Source organism: Podarcis bocagei (assembly GCF_964188305.1).
Source record: "Podarcis bocagei genome assembly, chromosome: 8".
Taxonomy (NCBI): domain Eukaryota; kingdom Metazoa; phylum Chordata; class Lepidosauria; order Squamata; family Lacertidae; genus Podarcis; species Podarcis bocagei.
This window is the reverse complement of record NC_138133.1, coordinates 50742922-50762044: the sequence shown is the minus strand read 5'-3', so window position 1 is coordinate 50762044 and position 19123 is coordinate 50742922. Positions and strand designations below refer to the sequence as shown.

The 19123-nt window shown below is 46.9% G+C and overlaps 1 protein-coding gene and 1 long non-coding RNA gene across 7 annotated transcripts in view; one reads left to right on the top strand and one right to left on the bottom strand.

Moving 5' to 3' along the window:
• Positions 1 to 318: 318 nt before the first annotated feature.
• Positions 319 to 19123, top strand: part of NOL4 (nucleolar protein 4) — a 110895-nt gene continuing 92090 nt past the window's right edge. For 2 of the 3 annotated variants that reach the window (XM_081206815.1, XM_081206814.1), the window contains exon 1: positions 319 to 2385. In XM_081206815.1, coding sequence (XP_081062941.1) covers positions 2101 to 2385 — 285 coding nt within the window. In that variant the 5' untranslated portion in view covers positions 319 to 2100. Of the gene's footprint in view, positions 2386 to 3125; positions 3239 to 19123 lie in introns of those variants that run through there. The other variant, XM_081206817.1, reaches the window with a different exon arrangement.
• On the bottom strand, positions 5480 to 18372 carry LOC308593516. 4 transcript variants are annotated; one of them, XR_014010993.1, is made up of 3 exons: positions 17897 to 18372; positions 17075 to 17153; positions 5480 to 5615 (listed from the first exon to the last, which is right to left on the bottom strand). It is a non-coding gene; the product is annotated as an uncharacterized lncRNA (long non-coding RNA). The 4 variants fall into 4 exon arrangements; XR_014010994.1 differs by having other exon boundaries at positions 5480 to 5612; XR_014010995.1 differs by lacking the exon at positions 5480 to 5615 and adding an exon at positions 5764 to 6091.

The following is a 19123-nucleotide window of genomic DNA, read 5'->3' as shown; positions in this document are numbered from 1 at the left end:
GGGACAATTCTGTCCGTCACGTCGCCGCTCTGCCGTCTCCACAGAAACTTTTGTCCCGCTGGCCAATCAGCGGAGGGCGGCCAAGGAGCGGGGAGGCGAGGCGGGGAGCCGACGCGGGAGAGAAGGGCTTTGGCGAGGAGCTTTTGCTCGCGCTCGGCTCGCGCTGCCGGCTGTCAGTCCCGGTTCCTGCGCCGCGAGACCTTCTAGTAGAGCCGCTGAGCAGAGAGAGCGGCTGGCAGAGAGGGAGGCGGGGGAGGGAGAGAGAGAGAGAGAGAGACTGAGGGAGCGAGCGGGGTGGGGGGAGGAAGGGGGAAGAGGAGGAGGAGGAGGCGGGAGAGGCAGGCGGGCACTGTCCATTTCGCAAGTGCCTGCCTGGGACAAGGCTGAGGCGCGGCGCGCGCGCAAGGTGCCAGGCGGCCCATTCATTTACCTCACGGCGCCTTTCGGATGGAGGGAGAGCCGTGGAGAGGGGAGGGAGAGCAGCTCGGTGCCTTCCCCTCAGCCCCCACGGCAACGAGCCATAGGAGGGTCTGAGAGAGGGAGCTGGGATTGGCGTGTGAGGTGACCAGAGAGAGAGAGAGAGAGGAGCCAGGACTGGACGGGTCCGGGAGCCATGAGAGAGAAGACGCGCGCAGAGAGACAGAGTGGGAGTGTGTCTGGGCTCGCGCGGCGGAGAGGCGGAGGAGGCGGAGGCGGAGGAGGGGAACTCCCTTTCCCGGGCGGCGAATAGGTGTCGGATGGAGCAGCTGCCGCCTGCTTTCGCCAGCTCGGAGGGTCGTCGTCGCGAGGCGCTGGCAACGGGGCTCCCGAGGAGGAGAGGGGGCTCGGCGGCGCGGCCCACAGGCGGCGAGGGTTTCAAGGGGTAACGGAAACGGGGGCCAAGGCAGGGACAATAATCGAGGCTGCTCCAAGCAGGGAGGGAAGCAGGCGGCGGCGAGGAAACGGGCGGCGCTGGTTCTCCATCAAGCATCCGGACGCCAAACTTCCTCGAACGCCTCGCAGCCGGGGGAGACCACCAGATACCTTCGGCTGGACGAGTCGCTAAATGGGCGAAAAACCGTTTTTACATGCGCAGCCCCACCGCCGGCCGCCATCCGCCGGCCAACATCCTCCCAGAACTCAGCTCGCCCTCCTTTGGTCCCAAGCCTAATTTTTGTACCTTCCGAAGGGTCGAGGTTATTATCATCATTATTCTTTTACTCGGTTTAGTGGGATTTCCCCACCCCCCCAAAAATAGCTAAATAAAGCCTGCGAGGATGATCTGTCAAGATTTCTCTCGGTGATGCACCCTGGATTTGTTAGGCAGGAAAGAACTTTCTATCCCACCAACAGCTTCCCACCCAAAGCATGGAGCCCTAAGATGGAATAAAGGAGAAGAGAAGAAGAGAGACCCGCTTGCCCTTCAGCGTTTTCCTCCATCCTGCGTGGAGAGGCTGCTTGTGGGAGAAGCAGGGTCCTCCCGGACAGACACAGGAAGGCAGCCCAGGGTTGGCTGGCTGGGGTGGAGGGTGGGCTTTTCTCTCTGCCCCCCCTCCCTCCAACCTGCACCATCCAGGCTGAAGCGGATGCCCGGGAGAGAAGAATCCGACTCCATGATCTGTCCTTTCGCTCTCCCTTTCCTTTTTTCTTCGCGGAGCTAGGGTCCATGTCTTCGGGGCCATAAAGGCGCAACCCTCGGGGGTGGGGGGAGAGGCGCTGCTGGAGACGCTGGGATAGTCCTGCCGGCCACGAGATTAAAGGGACGGATCACGTACTGGGGAAGCAAGAGGAAGCAAGACCTGGTTGCCTGGTGGATGTGGGGAGGAGGGGTGGCGGTTGGGATGATCAAGTTGAAAAATGATCAGGACTGCTGAGCCACTCTGGAATTGATCGCCCAGCCCCTCATCCACCCCGATCGCTCCTCCAGCAAAGAAAGGGGGGAGGCGACCCCCCCCCCAGCAGACACACACGCACACACCCCAGCCACCCCCACCCCTCAGCCCTCTCTAGGGTGTGATTGTCGCGGGACCTCCTCCTCCTGGTTGCATCTTCCTCCTCCATGAGCCCGGGGTGAACAGGTGCCCCGGTCCGCTTTGGGGGTGTGTGTCTCGCCCGGGGACGATGGAGAGCGGCGACCGGGACATGTACCGCCAGTTCCAGGACTGGTGCCTCCGGACTTACGGGGACTCGGGCAAAACCAAGACGGTGACCCGCAAGAAATACGAGCGGATTGTCCAGCTGCTTAACGGCTCCGAGAGCAGCTCCACGGATAACGCCAAATTCAAATTCTGGGTCAAATCCAAAGGCTTTCAGCTCGGCCATCCGGACGAGGTCAGCGGGGCTGGCGCTGGTGGTGGCGGCGGCGGCGGAGGGAAGCAAGTGCTCTACGTGCCGGTCAAGACCACGGTGAGTCGAGAAATTGCCTGCCTTGTTTGGGAGCCGCACCGGGGAGGGAGAGTGGCGAGCAGCAGCAGCTGCCGCCCCATCGCGGCCACCCGTGGGCTCCGGCTGCTCGCCTCCCTCCGCCCCCTCCTCCTCCCCCCTCCCCCCAATCTCCAGCCAGCGCTGCCTTTGCCTGGCACCTTCTGCAAGGCTCTGGGCTTTGTGCGCCTCCCTTCCCTTCTTTCCCTGCGCAGCCAACGCACCAAGCACACCCTGAGCGCGATCGCCCTCCTGCCTTTCCCTTGCCATGATCCCCTTTCTGTCGTTGTTGGGGGCGGCCTCTTCCCTTCGCCTCCCGGGGCTGAGAGGGGGCGCCGTGGGGGTGGGGGCTGCTGGGGGGGGGCGGCGTGTCCTACGCCTCCGCGCTCCCCATCTGAGACGAGTTCCGAGCGAGAAAGCACCGCGGGTCCTTCTTGGCACAAAGCGGGGCGGCCCTTGGCTTGGGGCTTTCCCCGGGATAGCAGCTTGTGTTTTTCCCCTTCATTGTTAGCCCATATCCCTCTGAGCATCGGGGAGATGTGCTCGGCTCACTGCAGAAAGCAGAGGGCAGGGGGGAATCAACAAAAGAGCTGTAGGCTTTTGCACATGACCGAATGGGGGAATTGGTTGGTCTCTCCCCCCCCCCCCGCCCTCCCCGCTTGTTCAAGTCTCACTTGATGCCAGCCCAGAAGTATTGTGAGCCTTCCAGAGGTTGGAGGCTGAAAAGCTAGCTGCAGATCTCACAGCAGAAGTGCTATTATGCTGGGTTGTGGTGGTAGTGGTGGCGGCAGGAGCAACAGAATTTCCTGGTTCAGAAGATGGGAACTGTTGGTTACAAGTAGGTTTGCATTCTCCTCTCCTTCCTTTAGTTTTTCTTGATTTCCAAGCTTTGCCTTTTACTCTGGTTTGTGGAAGTGTGTGCAATAGCAAAAACTTTACCTTTGGCATTCGGAGTTAATGAAACACATTTTTGTTGTTGGACTAAGAAAAAGTGTCCTGCCTCTCCTTTTTCTTTTTTGACACTGTGAAAGATTTTGTAGAATGTATTTAAGATGTGGCTGTAGAATGCTAGGATTCCATGTGCTTTTTTTAATCACCAGCAGCAAATCAAGTGGCCATGGTTAATGAAATAAGTATGAAATAATACTAAATGTCTTAAAGTAATGGGAAATAATTTATACAGTGTTTATTATTTTATGGTTTCAGGATTTCAGCTACCTATTGGGATTACTTTGTAAAAGTTTTGTACCTTTGGGACACTCCACTGAGCACTCCTGCATAAATCCATTTATTTCAAAAGTGGATTTTATCCACTATAAACCTGTATCCAGACTATTTACTATGGTTCAAGTACCTAATCTCATAAAAATAAAGTATAACCAAATTTCAAGAAAAGCTCAACTAATATACTTTCGTATCTATGCTGATTAATTCAGTTAATGCTGATTAACTGGAATAGCATTGCAGGAAGCATCCTTTATGTCTCATAGCATCTTTCTTGGAAAGCTACAGGTAAACTCATGTTTGAAGGAAGATGGAATTCATGGATAGCCTTAGAAAAAATAGTTTACCTGTAAAGATAAAGCATTATTCTGGGACTTTATGGCTGTATTCCTATGCACACTTATCTGGGAGTAAGTACCACTGAATTCAACAGAGTTTACTTCTGAGTAGGCATATATAGGATTGCATTGTATAAATGACATACATCTGCATTAACTAAGTCCATATTTGTGCTGTTTCTAAAGGGTTTTGCATATCCCCACTCTTTTGGCTCATGCTTCTGTCACAATTTGATGCCCATAATTTATCTTGATATACTTACCTACTAAACATAGTTTCACCTAAGCATTTGTCTGCTTGAAAAGCTCAGAAAAGCACAGAACAATCCTATACTCAATCCTTTACTCAAGAGTTCAGTGAAACTTTCTCCCAGGTGTGTGTAGGTTTGCAGCAACAATGTTGGAAATGATCACCTCTACAACAGTGCAGTAATGGGGGAACAAAACTATAAAAAGGCCCATCACATTTCTATATTACATAAAATGGCCCAAATCCAATGCAGGTTGGTATATGCCCATGCATGTCTGTGCACTGGACTGTGCCCAGTACACACTACTCTGTACTATCAGTAGCACAATGGGACAGTGTGTCCGGCTGTTAACCAGAAGGTTGGTGGTTTGAACCCACCCAAGGCAGCTGTGGGCAAGATTCCTGCATTGCAGGGGGTTGGGCTAGATGACCCTCAGGGTCCCTTCCAACTCCACAATTCTATGATTCAAATCTAATAGCATTCCTTGCATTGGTAAAATATTCAATCTTGAGTGCATGCAAATATTTAGTTTCCTAAATCCTCTCCATAACAGAAATTTCAAACAGCATGCACAGATGTTATTGAATCATGATTACCTCAAACTTCATATCCCCATTCACAAGGATGCATCAATTGTTTAAGGACAAGATTTTTTCTAATGTGCACTCAGTGCTCAAAGTGGAAGTGAAGTGGAATGGTTTCATTTCAAATTATGCCAGACTCAATAACATCCATTGGAAGAAATAAGGTGGTTTGGAGGCAGCCTGAAAAGATGTGGGATAGCATCTTACTCCTTTTGAAGCACTGGGCATGCTGGAGCTGGATACATATCAATGGTTGACTTTGGAAGTGTTTTCAGTTTCACTTTGCTATTAACATTTATGTGAAGTCATTCAAGTTTACTCACTGGCACCATGGACAGAAGCTTCACTCTGTTTCGTAGCATCTCATTCATCCCAATATATCCAGTGGCCATAGAAGAGTTTAATCACATACTATCACTCCTTGTTAACTCTTCTGTCTGATTGCTGCATACACTTGACAATGTTGTCACATATATATCTGCTGCTACAGTGCGCAGAGACAGTAACTTCCATACTATATAATCAAAAAACTTTTCCCACTACCAGAAAAGTCATTGTAGTGTACAGTATTTCATTTAAAAAAATCAAACACTATTGATAATTCTGGTCAGTACAGAATTAACAGATGCACAAAATAACATTTTTAACATCAAAGCAATTGGCTTGATGAAAAATTAATATGCAAACCACCTTCATTGTCCAGAATTATTCTCTCCTTGAAGCTTTAAGGTTTGTTGCTCAGCTTTGCTGTCAGGCAGAGAGATTTGCTCCTGAAGGTTCTGTAATCCACTGCTGCTGGTAATTAGACATCATTACTGCTGCATTAAAGGGAAAGAGAGAAGGGGAGAGGACAGGCTGGGGCTAATTAACTACTTGATTTTAATGAAAGAAAGAGAGACTGATAGCAGGTGGGAGTTTGCACCGGAACAGACCAGACAAGCAACACAGACTTCACTGAAGCAAGAATAACTTGCAGGCATACAGTAGCAATGCCCTTATCTGTTTATTAAATGGCATGGACAGCGAATGAAATACAAAGGCCTGAACATATATCTAGTTTGCTGTTGCATGTTGGTGAACACCTCAGGCTCCCAGGGCCTCATTCAGTTTAAACAGCATGCAGAGAAAGGGAATATTTAGCTTGTTGAATGCTGATTTAATTTATTTCAGTGTCTCAGTCTTCTGGAGAGCAAAAGGAGCAAATCAGTCTCCCTGTTTTCACATCCCTCTGTGGTGTAGGAGATGCACTCTTGGTCACCAGGCAACAACATCCGGCAATACGGCCATTTTAGGTCTACAGTGGGACAACACACAGTGGAGTATTTATATGTGCAGTTCAATGAATAATATACTGTACCTCTGCTAACTCTTCCCACTGTTGTTCTTTTGTCATCTGCTCTCTTTCATGAAGCCCAAACTGCAGTTTATGAGAACAGTGAAATGATGCCTAATCAAGAGGCTTTACTTGAAAGCATAAGACAGAGAAATATGCCAAATGGCTGACAATAATTAGTTTAAAGTTTTTATACTTGATACTCACAGTCACTTAGCAACACATAACACTATCCTTAGTGTGACTGGTGACTGAAATTCTACAGATAATTTTATGAACCGCTTATATGAGATTTCTGACTAAATTAGTATTTATGTTTGAAAATAAAATTGGAAAGAATGAAAAACATCAGTGATGTTATGTGGTAATGGTACAAATTATAGTATCCGGCTTGAAATCAAATGTTCTCATGTGTACAGAATGATGTGCCAAGGATGTGAATTCAGGTCTATGGTCTAGAGCAGGCATGGCCAAACTTGGCCCTCCAGCTGTTTTGGGACTACAACTCCCATCACCCTTAGCTAACAGGACCAGTGGTCAGGGATGATGGGGATTGTAGTCCCAAAACAGCTGGAGGGCCGAGTTTGGCCATGCCTGCTAGAGTTCAAACATTTGTGAATTAGTTAGGGGTGGGGCCACAAATCAGCAGTTCAGGATAAGCAATGAGGGCCAGGTGAAATACTATATGAAAGCAGACAGTCCTCTTGATCCCTATTTGAGAGAAATATTTGTATCCTGCTATCTTTTGTGTAAGTAACTATGTGGATGTTATGCCACTAGTTCAGAAGTGTGTGCTGGTGAAGGTCTAATTAATGGATTCCGCAGACCAATATTTTGGTTACCCTAGCATAAAAGTTGTTGGAGTTAAAATTGCACTTTAAAAGGAAATTAAGTTGCATATGATTCAGTAGTCCAGTTTGTAACTGCTTAAGATGTGGGGTGTCAAAAATTATGCCAGTACAACTACACAAGAGTTGTGGTGATATTATGATGCTATTGCAGACACACCATCTGCACAAATGCATAGAATTGGACTGCTAGCCATGCTCCTTTTAAAAAAAATGTATCTTCATTATAAACTCTCCACTTTAACTTGCAGTGATAACTGTAAAGAGCAAAGAAGTTTGTGAAATACTTATAAAGAAAACTATTAACATGCAGGACTTTAACATGCCACAAGTGTCAGCACAACAATACAATTGTGGGAATATTATTGAAGGTTTGTAAATATGCATCTTGGGGTTCCTATTATTTTTCAGCAATAGATCAGTAGTAGAATAGAGGCAGAGTTCCAGGTCAATTTCTGGCATATCCTGTCAGGGATGGGAAAGACTCCAGTCTGAATCTCTAGAAAGCTGCTATCAGTGTACAAGGCAACTTCTTAATAATTACCACTCTCTGTTTCTGAGTTCTTAGTCTCTAATGTGTGTTAGAATAATCAATCCTCATGATAGGAGTAAAATGTGTCTATGTGCCACTTGTTAACTAAAAAAGTTAAAGCATTAGGATATAGCTACTCTGTGTTCTGCACCCTCTCTATATAAAAGTTATACTTTTATCTTAAAATTCCATGGAATAATATTTTCACTTTGGCTATGCTTTATACCTTATCTTTATGTCAAACTTGTTCAGTTATGTAAAACTCTTCTAAAGATTGTCATGGCTTATTAACTGGTAATTTTTAATGTAGATTTTCACAAATAAGAAAAATCCTTCATTACATGGCTAAATTATAGCCACAAAACTATCTATGGCAGTACTTAAAAAAAATATGGTAATTGCAATATTTTAGGATGTAGCTTTCCAAAGAATGTTAGAAAACAAGGATAGACTTTTGTAAATACATGTATATACTAAATCCCTCTTCAAAGGTTCAAAATTAGCAGTGAAAGTGAAAGTGGGTAGGAATGGTCAAAGTACAAACCAATATGAGGATGTGGAAATACAGTCAATATTTGCCACTGAACTTAGAACTTAAGGGGGTTCTGGACAGAAAACACAATACATTTACCTAATGAAGAATGTTTATGTTGCATTTAGCTATTAAATGACTGGCATGCAGAACAGAAGTGTGCATGCGTGTGCATTTTTTTTTGTTTTTATCTACATGCATTTTTACATGTGTTTTTATTTACATGTGTATTTATTTACACACACACACACACACACACACACACACACACACACACACCACACACATTGGGGTTGGTATTTATTCAGCTAAGTTTTACTCAAAGCAGGCCCATTGAAATTAATGAACATGACTAAATTAGCCCTCTTGATTTAAATGGGAGCCTAGGGCTTGCTGATCAGAAGGTCGGCGGTTCGAATCCCTGCGACGGGGTGAGCTCCCGTTGCTCGGTCCCTGCTCCTGCCCACCTAGCAGTTCGAAAGCATGTCAAGTGCAAGTAGATAAATAGGTACCGCTCCGGCGGGAAGGTAAACGTTGTTTCCGAGCGCTGCTCTGGTTCTCCAGAAGTAACTTAGTCATGCTGGCCACATGACCTGGAAGCTGTACGCCGGCTCCCTTGGCCAATAAAGCGAGATGAGCGCCGCAACCCCAGAGTCAGTCACAACTGGACCTAATGGTCAGGGGTTTCTTTACCTTTACCTTTACTCTGAGCAAAACTTAGTTGAGTACCACCTCATATGTCACTGAATACTAGCTGCACTTGGATCCAGGCTTCCCATAAGCATCTAGTTGGCCACTGCGAGAATAGGATGGACTAGATGGGCCTTCAGCCTGGCCCAGCAGCCAGACTCTTCTTATGTTTTTAATAAGAAGCACTTTACTAGTGCAAATCACCATCAAAGCAAAGCTTCTGGACTTCTGTATAACAGTGTGACTACACTTCAGACACTCAGTGGCTCTGGGTCTCCAGTGTAGGTGACCAGCAAAGGGAGGGGAAGTAATAGAGGCAGGGCCGTGGTTATACTGCTGGTGGTTCTCTCAGTTAATCTGCTCTCAGTGCCCATTTGGAATTTCCCATCAATCACAAACCCCTGCCTCCAGTGATTCCAGTAATCCTAGACTTTGAGAATCAAGCTGCTCCTGTCTTTGGTTAGAAGTGTGATGAAATGTTGGGAACTGAGGGGTGGAAAAGGTCGAGCTATACTTCCCTTGCAGGAGGCAGAGCTGATCCTTGTGGCTCAGCTCATTCCTTCTGCCTCCATTCACATGAGAGAAGAATTGCTGTTGCCATGGAGGGAGGCAAGGAAGATGATAGATATCTGAATGCACACCCTGTGGAACCCTCTTCAGATGTTCAAGCCCTTACATGATTACAGTCAAGGGGGAAACAGGATCACACTCACTTGGCTTGCCCCCCTCAGCACATCCTCAATGGCCTGACCCTCCTACTGTCCATGTGTTGGGACTAAAATCGTCAGCTATATGCATGTAGATTCCCTGATTTTTTTAGAACCTTGATTGCATGGGCTTCTAAATCACATGGGGAGGCTACACATAAACATTAGGCTCCCTACTTCAGACTTTCAGCTTTAGTGTGTGGACAAGCAATGCGACCAGGCCACTAATGCTACAGGGATAAGGCTAGCAGGCATGCCACCAACATTATGGCCCATGCAATTGTAATCACTTTGGAAGAGAGCTTCCTTTCACTTCAGCTCAGCTGTGTGTAGGGACGTGCGCCACACCAAAAGCACCATAAACCACCAGTTTCTGTTATCTCCCTTGTAGACAGAGACAGTCCTTACTATTCCAGGATTCCCTTTCACTTTCTCACCAAAAAATAAGGCAGTGGCATTCCTAGGATCATTCACCACAGGGGCGCAGGCCTAAGCAGAAAATATGGCTTGAGCGAGTGAGTAACAAGTTGGTGATCAGTGAAAAAGTTAAGCAGAAGGAAAACAGCCAAGAGACAGGGGTCCTGTACCGCTGATGACATCACCACCAGAAGAAGCAAGTGAAATTATTCATCTCTGTGCTTTGGTTTATCTTTTTTCCTTCTCCTTGTATTATTTTCCCCATACCTAGTTACTTGTAAAACTTGTTAAAATAAGCAGATTTGTGCAAGAACACCACACATCTACAGTGGTTACTCTTCCAAATGGAAGGAACTTTATCAAAAGCAGTATTCCTATTGCTCAAGGCAGAGGAAGTGAGTGTGGAATTTTATCTATTCTACACAAACTGTGAACTAGTGTTCTGTCAGTGCAAAAAGTTGTGCTTTTGTGTTTATATTATGGTCCCAAATTAATCAACTGTGCAAACTGAGTTCTTATGGGTCCTGTTCTCTGTGATCACCTGTTAATTCTGTTCATTGACTTACTGACCCAAATATTTATTCTCTCTCCACCCGTGTTTTTCTACATACTGCCACCAAAGAAAGCCAATATTTAGTGTATTATACAGAACACCCACAAACTATTATCCACAAATCACTTGTTCTAGATCACCATCGAAGAGTGTTTACAGAAGTTTAGTGATACTCTAGGCCACAAATGACTAACCTATGGCCCCCAGGACATATCCAGCCCCCAAAGGCTTTTTTCACTCCCCACTTCACAATTTGGTGGTGGTAGCAATGACAGGCCCCCACCCGACCCTCACCATCTGATTCTCTGCTGCTTCCTCATTGTGGAGCACCTCTGCAGCATTCAGCAAGCACTTTCTGAAGGGCTTGAGAGAGATTGGGATACAGATCTCTCCCTCCCTAGTATGTGTGTTCCCTAGTATGTACGCAATGTGCATGTGATTATCCTGCTGGGATAGCTCAGTTGGTAGAGCATGAGACTCTTAATCTCAGGGTCGTGGGTTTGAACCCCTTGTTGGGCAAGAGATTCCTGCATTGCAGGGGGTTAGACTAGATAAACTTTGTGGTCCCTTCCAACTCTACAGTTCTATGATTCTATGCGCGCTTGCTCTTCTGTTTATGTGATGTATATGCAAAATGTGTGTGTGGGGGGGGTAATGTATGGCATGCCAACTGTGAGGTGGCCACACTCAATTTTTGACCATCCATCAAGTTAGAAGGTAGCAATGTAGCCACTTCTCCTGTAGGTGGAGGTGAGGTAGGAAATCCAGCTGCTTTGGTACCTAGGAAATTGATGATAGTACAAGAATGTTGTAATACTTACTTGGTTTTTGCAGGACTCTTTCTTAAAACTTGAGGCTGAGTTTCCAAAATATTATGCTGGTTCCTGGGATTTTGAATGACTTTTGTAGCTCTCTTTTAAGGGTCGATTCCACACTACAGCCCTTGAGCACTGTTGAAGGGCTCCTTTTCTACAACTGGTGTTTGCTGGGCTCAACTGGAGCAGCAACACTACCCGGGAAAGGATTCCATCTGCCTCCACCACTGCTTCACCTGCTTGCTGCAGATTGCCAATTTCCCTCCCCACTGTTAGGAATGTAGGAAGCTGCCTTATACCAAGGTAGAACAAAGGAACATCTAGCCAGTATTGCCCATGCTGACTGGCATTGGCTTTACAGGGTTTGAAAACAAAGTCAAGGTGGCTCATGAATAAAATCCATACTTGCTGCAAGGCCATTTTGCACAGGGACTGGCTGCACTACAGCAGAAGTGCCACCTTGGCCCCACGACTGTGGGTGCCCAGGATGTGGGAGACATGCAGCATACATGGCCCTGGTACCAAAAATTGTGGGTGCCTGGCCCCTTCATGGGGAATTTTGTAGGTGCTACGGCACCCAGGGTCCCAGGGAGTTGGCACTTGTGTTCCCAGCCAGGAACTCCATAGCATAGCAAATCTCAACTACGGTTGGTGTCACCATTGATCAGTGCTGACAGCAAGGCTTGCTTGCCAAGAAACAATTAGAACACACTTCAAGGTTCCCAGTTTTTCCATGGAAGATGTGTCTACCTGCCTCACACTTGATATCACAAATGATGTCAGACACGAGGGAGATGGCTGTGGTTTGGAGGAAATGGCCTCATAGTCAAACTGGTGTCTGTATCAGGTCCAATTTGGCCCAGAGGCTGGAGGTTCCCCACCTCTGGTATAAATGTCTATGGTGAGAGGAACCTGCAACCTAGATGCATGCCACACCACAGAAAGGGCTACTTGATGCAGACTTATTCCTTGTTCACATGCTGTTCAACACTGGAGTGATGAATGCCAGAATATGGCTAAAGTATTCAAGTTTTCAATGGGCTCCCACTCTGTGTGCTAATGCAGTGCTGTGAAGGTTGGCGCCACATATATCTTTAGGTGCCAGGCAAAAACTTTCCTCCATAACCTGTGGTCTTTTAGAAGTGAGTGGATTATTTTATATGTATGGTATTTCTTTTTCCTCTTGGTTTTAATGTACAGCTATCTATGTGGGGTTTACTGTCTGGTTGTAAGTTGCTTTGGGGTACCTGTGACAAAATAAGCTGACTGACTGACTGACTGACTAAATAAATAAATAAATAAGATTAAAAGCAAGCTATCAAGGCTGGCCCAAGATATTATGCTACCTGAGGCAAAGGACAAAATGGCACACACATGCATCTGTGCCACATATAGCAGTAAATCTTACTTCAATATTAGTAATGGAGCACTGCAGTGCCCCTGAGAGAGATCAGCAGGGTAATTATAAAGGTGGAGGGCAAGAGGCATGACACACAGCTCTCTTCTCCCAACAGGAGAGTATGGTCAGGGAGCTCAGGAGGAAGAGCTGAGGGGCACCACTGCCTCCTAGCACACCCCACCTGAGGCTGCTCCCTCACTCTGCCAAATAACAGGACAAGCCCTGTAAGCTAGTGGAGACAGAAATAAATATTGAAATTTCAGAAAGAGCTTTTACAAGTTGAATAAAGTCCTTCTTCGTTCTCAATACACCCATGCAGTAGCACAGCAGTTAAGAGAATGAGCTGAGAACTGCATACCCTTGATTCACTTTAACTCAACTGAATTTGACTGGTTGGAAAATAGTAGTCCTTCATCCTCACGCCTAGATTATGAGACCTACTGTACAGGAGGATTGCAGTGATTACTGAGAATGTACTGATGTTTAAAAAGTCAAGGGAAAAAAATCCATATAAACACAAATGGGCCTCCCGCCATCTATCTATCACTGCATTTAATTGTTATTACTGTGGATTTAGGTGCTTAATGTTTGGAAGTTAGTAATAAAATGTGTCTGCCATTACAGAATAAGAATATCTATTTGGGACATCAAAACAAAATTTTGCGTAATTTGCTTCACATTTAGAGAGGCATATTAAATCTAAATCATAGAAGTTGACTGTGAATCACGAAAACATGACCAAAGAAGAGCCTGGGGTCATAGCTCAAAGACACTGAACCCAGCACAGCTCCTGGCTGTTAAGAGTTCTAACTTCAGCATACTGAAACAAGATCTTCCTAGAAATTAGTTCAGCTATTTAAATGCTATATGAAATGCTTGTGAACATTACAACTTCTCACTAAGTTTAGAAGCAGATGGAGCTGTTGATGAAAAGGGGTGCAGAGAAGACAGCCCCAACACAATGATACTCAACCGAATGTGTGGATGCTATAGATTAGACAGAGTGGGACATGAATGGAGTGTGTGAATAGTGTGAAATGGTTTGTGAGTGAGAGAATGAATAGTGAATGGACCCAATAGATGTTACAAACAAAAGCCTTATCTGCAAATGTCTATAGGTTCACATCTCTTCTGCCTTTAGCTTCAGACAATGTAGTCCAAACCATGCCAACTCAGAAGTCAGTCCTAATGATTTCAATGAGCCTACTCTAAGACAAAGGGTGTTACATATATTATCATACATGTGCACACGCAGTATATAATAGTTGTTCCTTAATACAAAGCAAATGCCAGGATACAAATCAACAGGCAGTAAGACCAGCCTTTCAATAGTGCTAGCTGAATGCTAATTGTTAGATCATTGCCTGGGGGGACATATTAAGTTGCAACTAACGAGATGTAATCTAAACTTTCTATGAGGGAATTTTTTTTAAAAAAATTCTAAATCTGGAATACAGTAAAATAAAAGCACCACTTATCATATGATCCCATAAGGTCCAGTCCGCCCACAGCAATCTGTAGCAGTATTTCATCTTTCTCTTAGCAAAACTTTAGATGACTTAAGAAAACTGTAACAGAGTAATCAAATTATTTTATTTCTGGGTTATTATTGAAGGCTGGGGCCAGAGAATAGTGAGGATGAGAAGAGAGGGAGCTGAAAGTGGTAGGACAGAGCCATGATTGTTCATAGTATGTAGACAATTTATTTTATTCTGATCAAGCTGGGTATTCATGTTTTTTATAGTGCTTCAAAAACCTGCAAACCTCTTTGCCAACTGATGAAAGCAAAGCAAGAGATATGCTGTGTATACCAGAGGCGGATTTAGGGTTCTGCCACACTGGGTGCTGAGCGTAGTGGGTGCCACAGGCCATCATAATTATGACATGGTGAATTGAGCCAAACAGAAGGTGAGAGGCGAGAGGGCACCAAACTTTGGCCTCACACAGTGCGCCACTGAAATTCGAAACACCAAATACTGAATAAAGAAATAACTATTCTGGTAAAATCATAGACATGCTGATCCCAAAGCGGAATCTTGAATGAAGCAAAATATTTAATCCCAAACATAACCCACCAGTGTAGGCATTTACATGGATGGAGGCAAGATCAAATGCTTGTTCATCAAACTTAGGGTTCAGGCAAAGCTAGCATAGTGCTCAGGACCACAATACCTCAAGAACTGTCTCTCGCCATATAAACCAAGCAGGACTTCGTGATCATCATATGAGGCCCTTCTTCCTCCATGACAGGTCTGGAGGGTGGCCACACAAGAACAGGCCTTTTCTGCAGTGGCTCCCTGTTTGTGAAATGCTCTCCCAAGGGGGGCTTTAGAAACCACGCAGAAATGTTTCTCTTCAACCAGGCCTTTTAAATGTGTTTGTGGGAGGTGGGGTTATTCTTTATTTATTTTGTGCTTCTATCCTGTTTTTTTTTTAATCTTCTGAACTGCCCTGAGTTCTTCAGATGAAGGGCAGAATATAAAATCAATCAATCAATCAATCAATCAATTAATTAATTAATAGTCTGGTCTGGATGTAATGGTAATCTAGGGTTCAGGAACCTGCGGCCCTCCGAACATTGTTGGACTCCAACTTCCATGAGCCTCAGTCAGCATGGGCAATAGGGATGATTGGAGTTGGAGTCCAATAGCATCTGGAGGGCCACAGGCTCCCTGCCCCCTATATTACGGTAAATCAAAGTTAATATGCATAGACTTGATCCCCTCTCCTCCTCTGGTGCTCTGTGCTGGTGCTGCTGGGACAGTGAGAAGGAAATCAGAAGCAGCCACCTCCGTTTTCAACCAACCAGTTTGTCATTTTGTCTGAACCAGGAAGTGTGGGTAGTTTTCATCATCAGCCACTGTTTGATGTATGTTTGTTTCGACAAGCCCTAATTATAACTAACCATAGTTTGTCTGAATCTGGATGAAGCAACAAACTGCAGTTAGTTGAAAACAGTATTGGATGTGGCATCAAGATGGCAGCTCCCTGCACTGCAGATTGTATGCCTGGGAAATGTGAGAAGTCTTATCTGCCCACCCCCAACCAACACATAGAGATTAGTGTCATATTGGGCAACAATCCGCAGTTTAGACTGTGCCCCTTGCAATGATAGTGCTGACATCTCAGATCTACTCTTTGGACTACCAGGCAACAGCACAAGGAATGACACAAATGACTTTTCTCAAATTATCCTTCTGGAATTGTTCACACAGGCACACATAAGTAGTTCTTCCCTTCTCCTTCATCTGCACCAGCTTGATTAGGGACTGTGTGGAACAACTCCAATAATATATTCGCTGCAGAGACTGAAGGAAAGAACAGATTTCCCATTTTTTTGTTATTTCTCCCCTAGAAACTAAAGACTTCTTGTCTTGTATCTTGCCCAGGTCTTCCAGTTATATTCCCACAGAAATGGGAGTGGGACCAGACCAAAAACCGAGCGGGGGCATATTAATTAAGGCTGTGAAGGAGTTGCCACAGGCCAAGTGGAAATGGAAAGAGGGGCACATTTAGCTCAGTAACAAAAGTTCTATAACCCCGATTTTAATTAGCACTTGACACTATGCTTTCCCCCTTCAATAAATACACAATCTGCATACATTCTAACAGAAACAAGATTCAAATAAAAATTCTGAAGGGCATCCAAAATTCTGCAAATTAAGGGTGGAGGAAATAAAGTAATAGATACTTGGACTTTAGTGCTGCTTTGGAAACCAGACTTTTATGTTTGTCTAATATGTTTACTGCAGCCTTTTATACTGTGGTGCTAGTCTTATATAAGAACTGAATGTTATAGTCAAAAACACCACAAAACCTCTGTGCTGGCTAAAATATGTGGTATGTGCATGTGTGTGCAAACTCACACACACTTCACATTTAACTTCAGGTTTTTTGGTGTGTGTGTTTTGAGAAATCTGCCTGCCTGCCTACTATTGGTTTAGCAAGTGGCAGACAATTCTCTCTCCACCCTCAGTCAATAAGCCATATACTGTAACAACAACAACAAATACGAAAAAACCCCAAAGGGCTTTCAATACTATAGTTTAGATAATTTGTTGGAACTCCAATTTCTCTATATTTTCTCTTGCAAAAAAAATACCTGTCTCCCACATCTCACCTGTTTTGCCTAAAACATTAAAATAAAAATGTAGGAAAATATCTCACACACCCTGAGCTTATCATACACCTTGGGGGAGATGCACAACAGGATGAATCAAAGGGCTTATTGCTGGCAGCTTAGAAGGGGGCCATATGCTGTGCTTGGCTGCTCTAGTAGTTTCCCTAGGCCAGCCTGACCCACTGCAAGCCTCCCAGGGGCCTTGGCAAAACACAAGAAAGAACGATGGCAAAAATAAGATGTGGAATACTCTCCTATATGAAGTGTGCAGCGGAGTGAACGAGAACGAAAGCAGCCTTAGTGGCGCTTGGGGGCACAAATTGACACAAACCTGGCCACGAGGAATTAGGGCCGGCTTGCGATCCCGTGCCGCACACTGACTCGGGAGTAAGTCCCGTTGGACGGAGTTACTACAGGAGAAAGAAAGACACTCTGCACAGGATCGGGCTGCAGGGAGTTGGCATACCGCAGGGCGGGGGTGGGGGGTGGTGGAAGCTGCCCATGCCACCGGGTGACACCACTGTGTGCCTTTGTCCCCTTCGCACACCTCGATGCCCTTCATTCGATGCGACTGCCCCTTCTTCCTGCCCGACGCTCCCTTTCTCCTCAAAGCCAGGCTGCAGCTCTGGCATCCGCAGGGTCCGTGGCGTTGCCAGGCTCCTCTCGCCCAACTGTAGCATCTTTCCCGGCGCGATGAACAGAAGCACCCTGGGCGGAGAGGGAGGGAGGGAGGGAGGAAGGGCCGAGAACGGACGCTCCTCACCCCCTCCCGCCGCCGCCTCCTATCCCGCCGCGCGTGCGTGTGGCGCGGCAGTGGGTCTGCGAGGAAGAGTCCCCAGCCGCGTGCAGGGCAGGCGAAGGCGGCAGCAGCAGCGAGGCTCTGGGGCTGGGACGGCGCGAGGAGGATGGCGGAGGACAGGCGCTGGCCCGGCTGCCTGCTTCCCCCCCCCCTGACTTCGCAGCCATGGCCTGGCACCTGACTCGGGGCATTGGGAGAAGGGGCGGGATGGGAATGATCGGGGTGGGGTGGGGGTTAGGGGCGGTGTGTGTGTGTGTGTGTGTGTGTACACGCGCTGGCGGGGGGGGCAGCTTTCTCCCCCTCGCCTTCGTTCTCTCCCTCTCCCTTCCCGTTCCTATAGTAACCCTGAAATACCTCCAGGACACACATAGCTGGGCTCCGAGGCTCCTCTCCGGATTGGCGGAGGCGAGAGGGGGGAGGGGGAGGAGAGCCGAAGCCAGGCGAGCAGGAAGAAGCGCGCGCGGCGCTGGGGCAGGCCCGGCAGCAGAAGGCAGAGCGCGCCCCCTCCCCCTCCGCCCGCCGAGTTCCCATGGCGACTGGGTCGGCGAGCTGCAGGAGCCAGCTGAGCGGTACCTGGACGGGCAGCGAGCGAGCCGGAGCCCAGCCGCCACAGGCGCTGGCTGACAGGAAACACGCCCACGTGCCGACCCCAAACACCCAACAGAACAGGCCGGCACGCGGTCGCCCCCTCCTCAATTTTCCGCTCTCTCTCGTGCTCCCCGCCCCGAGAACTGGTGATGTTGACACATCCCAAACCAGAGAATGGCTTTGCAACTAGATTGACTCAACCAAGGATTGTGGCACAAACAGAGCACAAGCCGACAGAATCAGCGCTGCGTCACAATGCATGCTTTGGGAGCACGGAACGCTCTAACAATCGTTGCGGTTGGGGGGGGGGGGAGAGGTGGGACCATGAATCATAGAACTGTAGGGTTGGAAGGGAGCACGAGCGTAATCTAGTCCAACCCCCTGCAATGCAGGAATCTTTTGTCCAACGTGGAGCTCGAACCCACGACCCTGAGATCAACTGCCTCATGCCCTACCAACTGAGCCATCCCACGTGTTCCTTGTCCCATGTGCTGGTTGTACGCGTGTGTGATTCACACACATCTGTATGCCCAGCAAAACACAAACACCAATACAATCACCTCATGGGATAACCTGCTTGTGGAGTCCTGCATGGAAAGGCAGGTGTGGACATGGACATTTGGTGCTCAGAGGCAATGATGTACCAGAGTACCAGATGTTGGGAGCAAACAGCAGGAATTGCATGTCATCTTCATGTACCTCTTGTGAGCTTCTAGGCATCTGGCAGGTTGCTGTTGGAAACGGAATGCTGGAGGAAACTGTTTCACATGTTATCCCCATAAACAGCGATCGACACACTGCTGGTTCCTCCACCCTTAATGATGTGCAACCCAACCCCCAACATTGACATATGGAGAGTATCTGAGCAGGGAATCTGACACATGTAGAATTCTGGTTGCTTGGCTTCCATGCACTCTGGAACCATGTGGCATTAGAGTTCCAGACTGTGTAGAAGCTTACATGCTTCTACATGTGTAGAAGCTCTATGTCAGG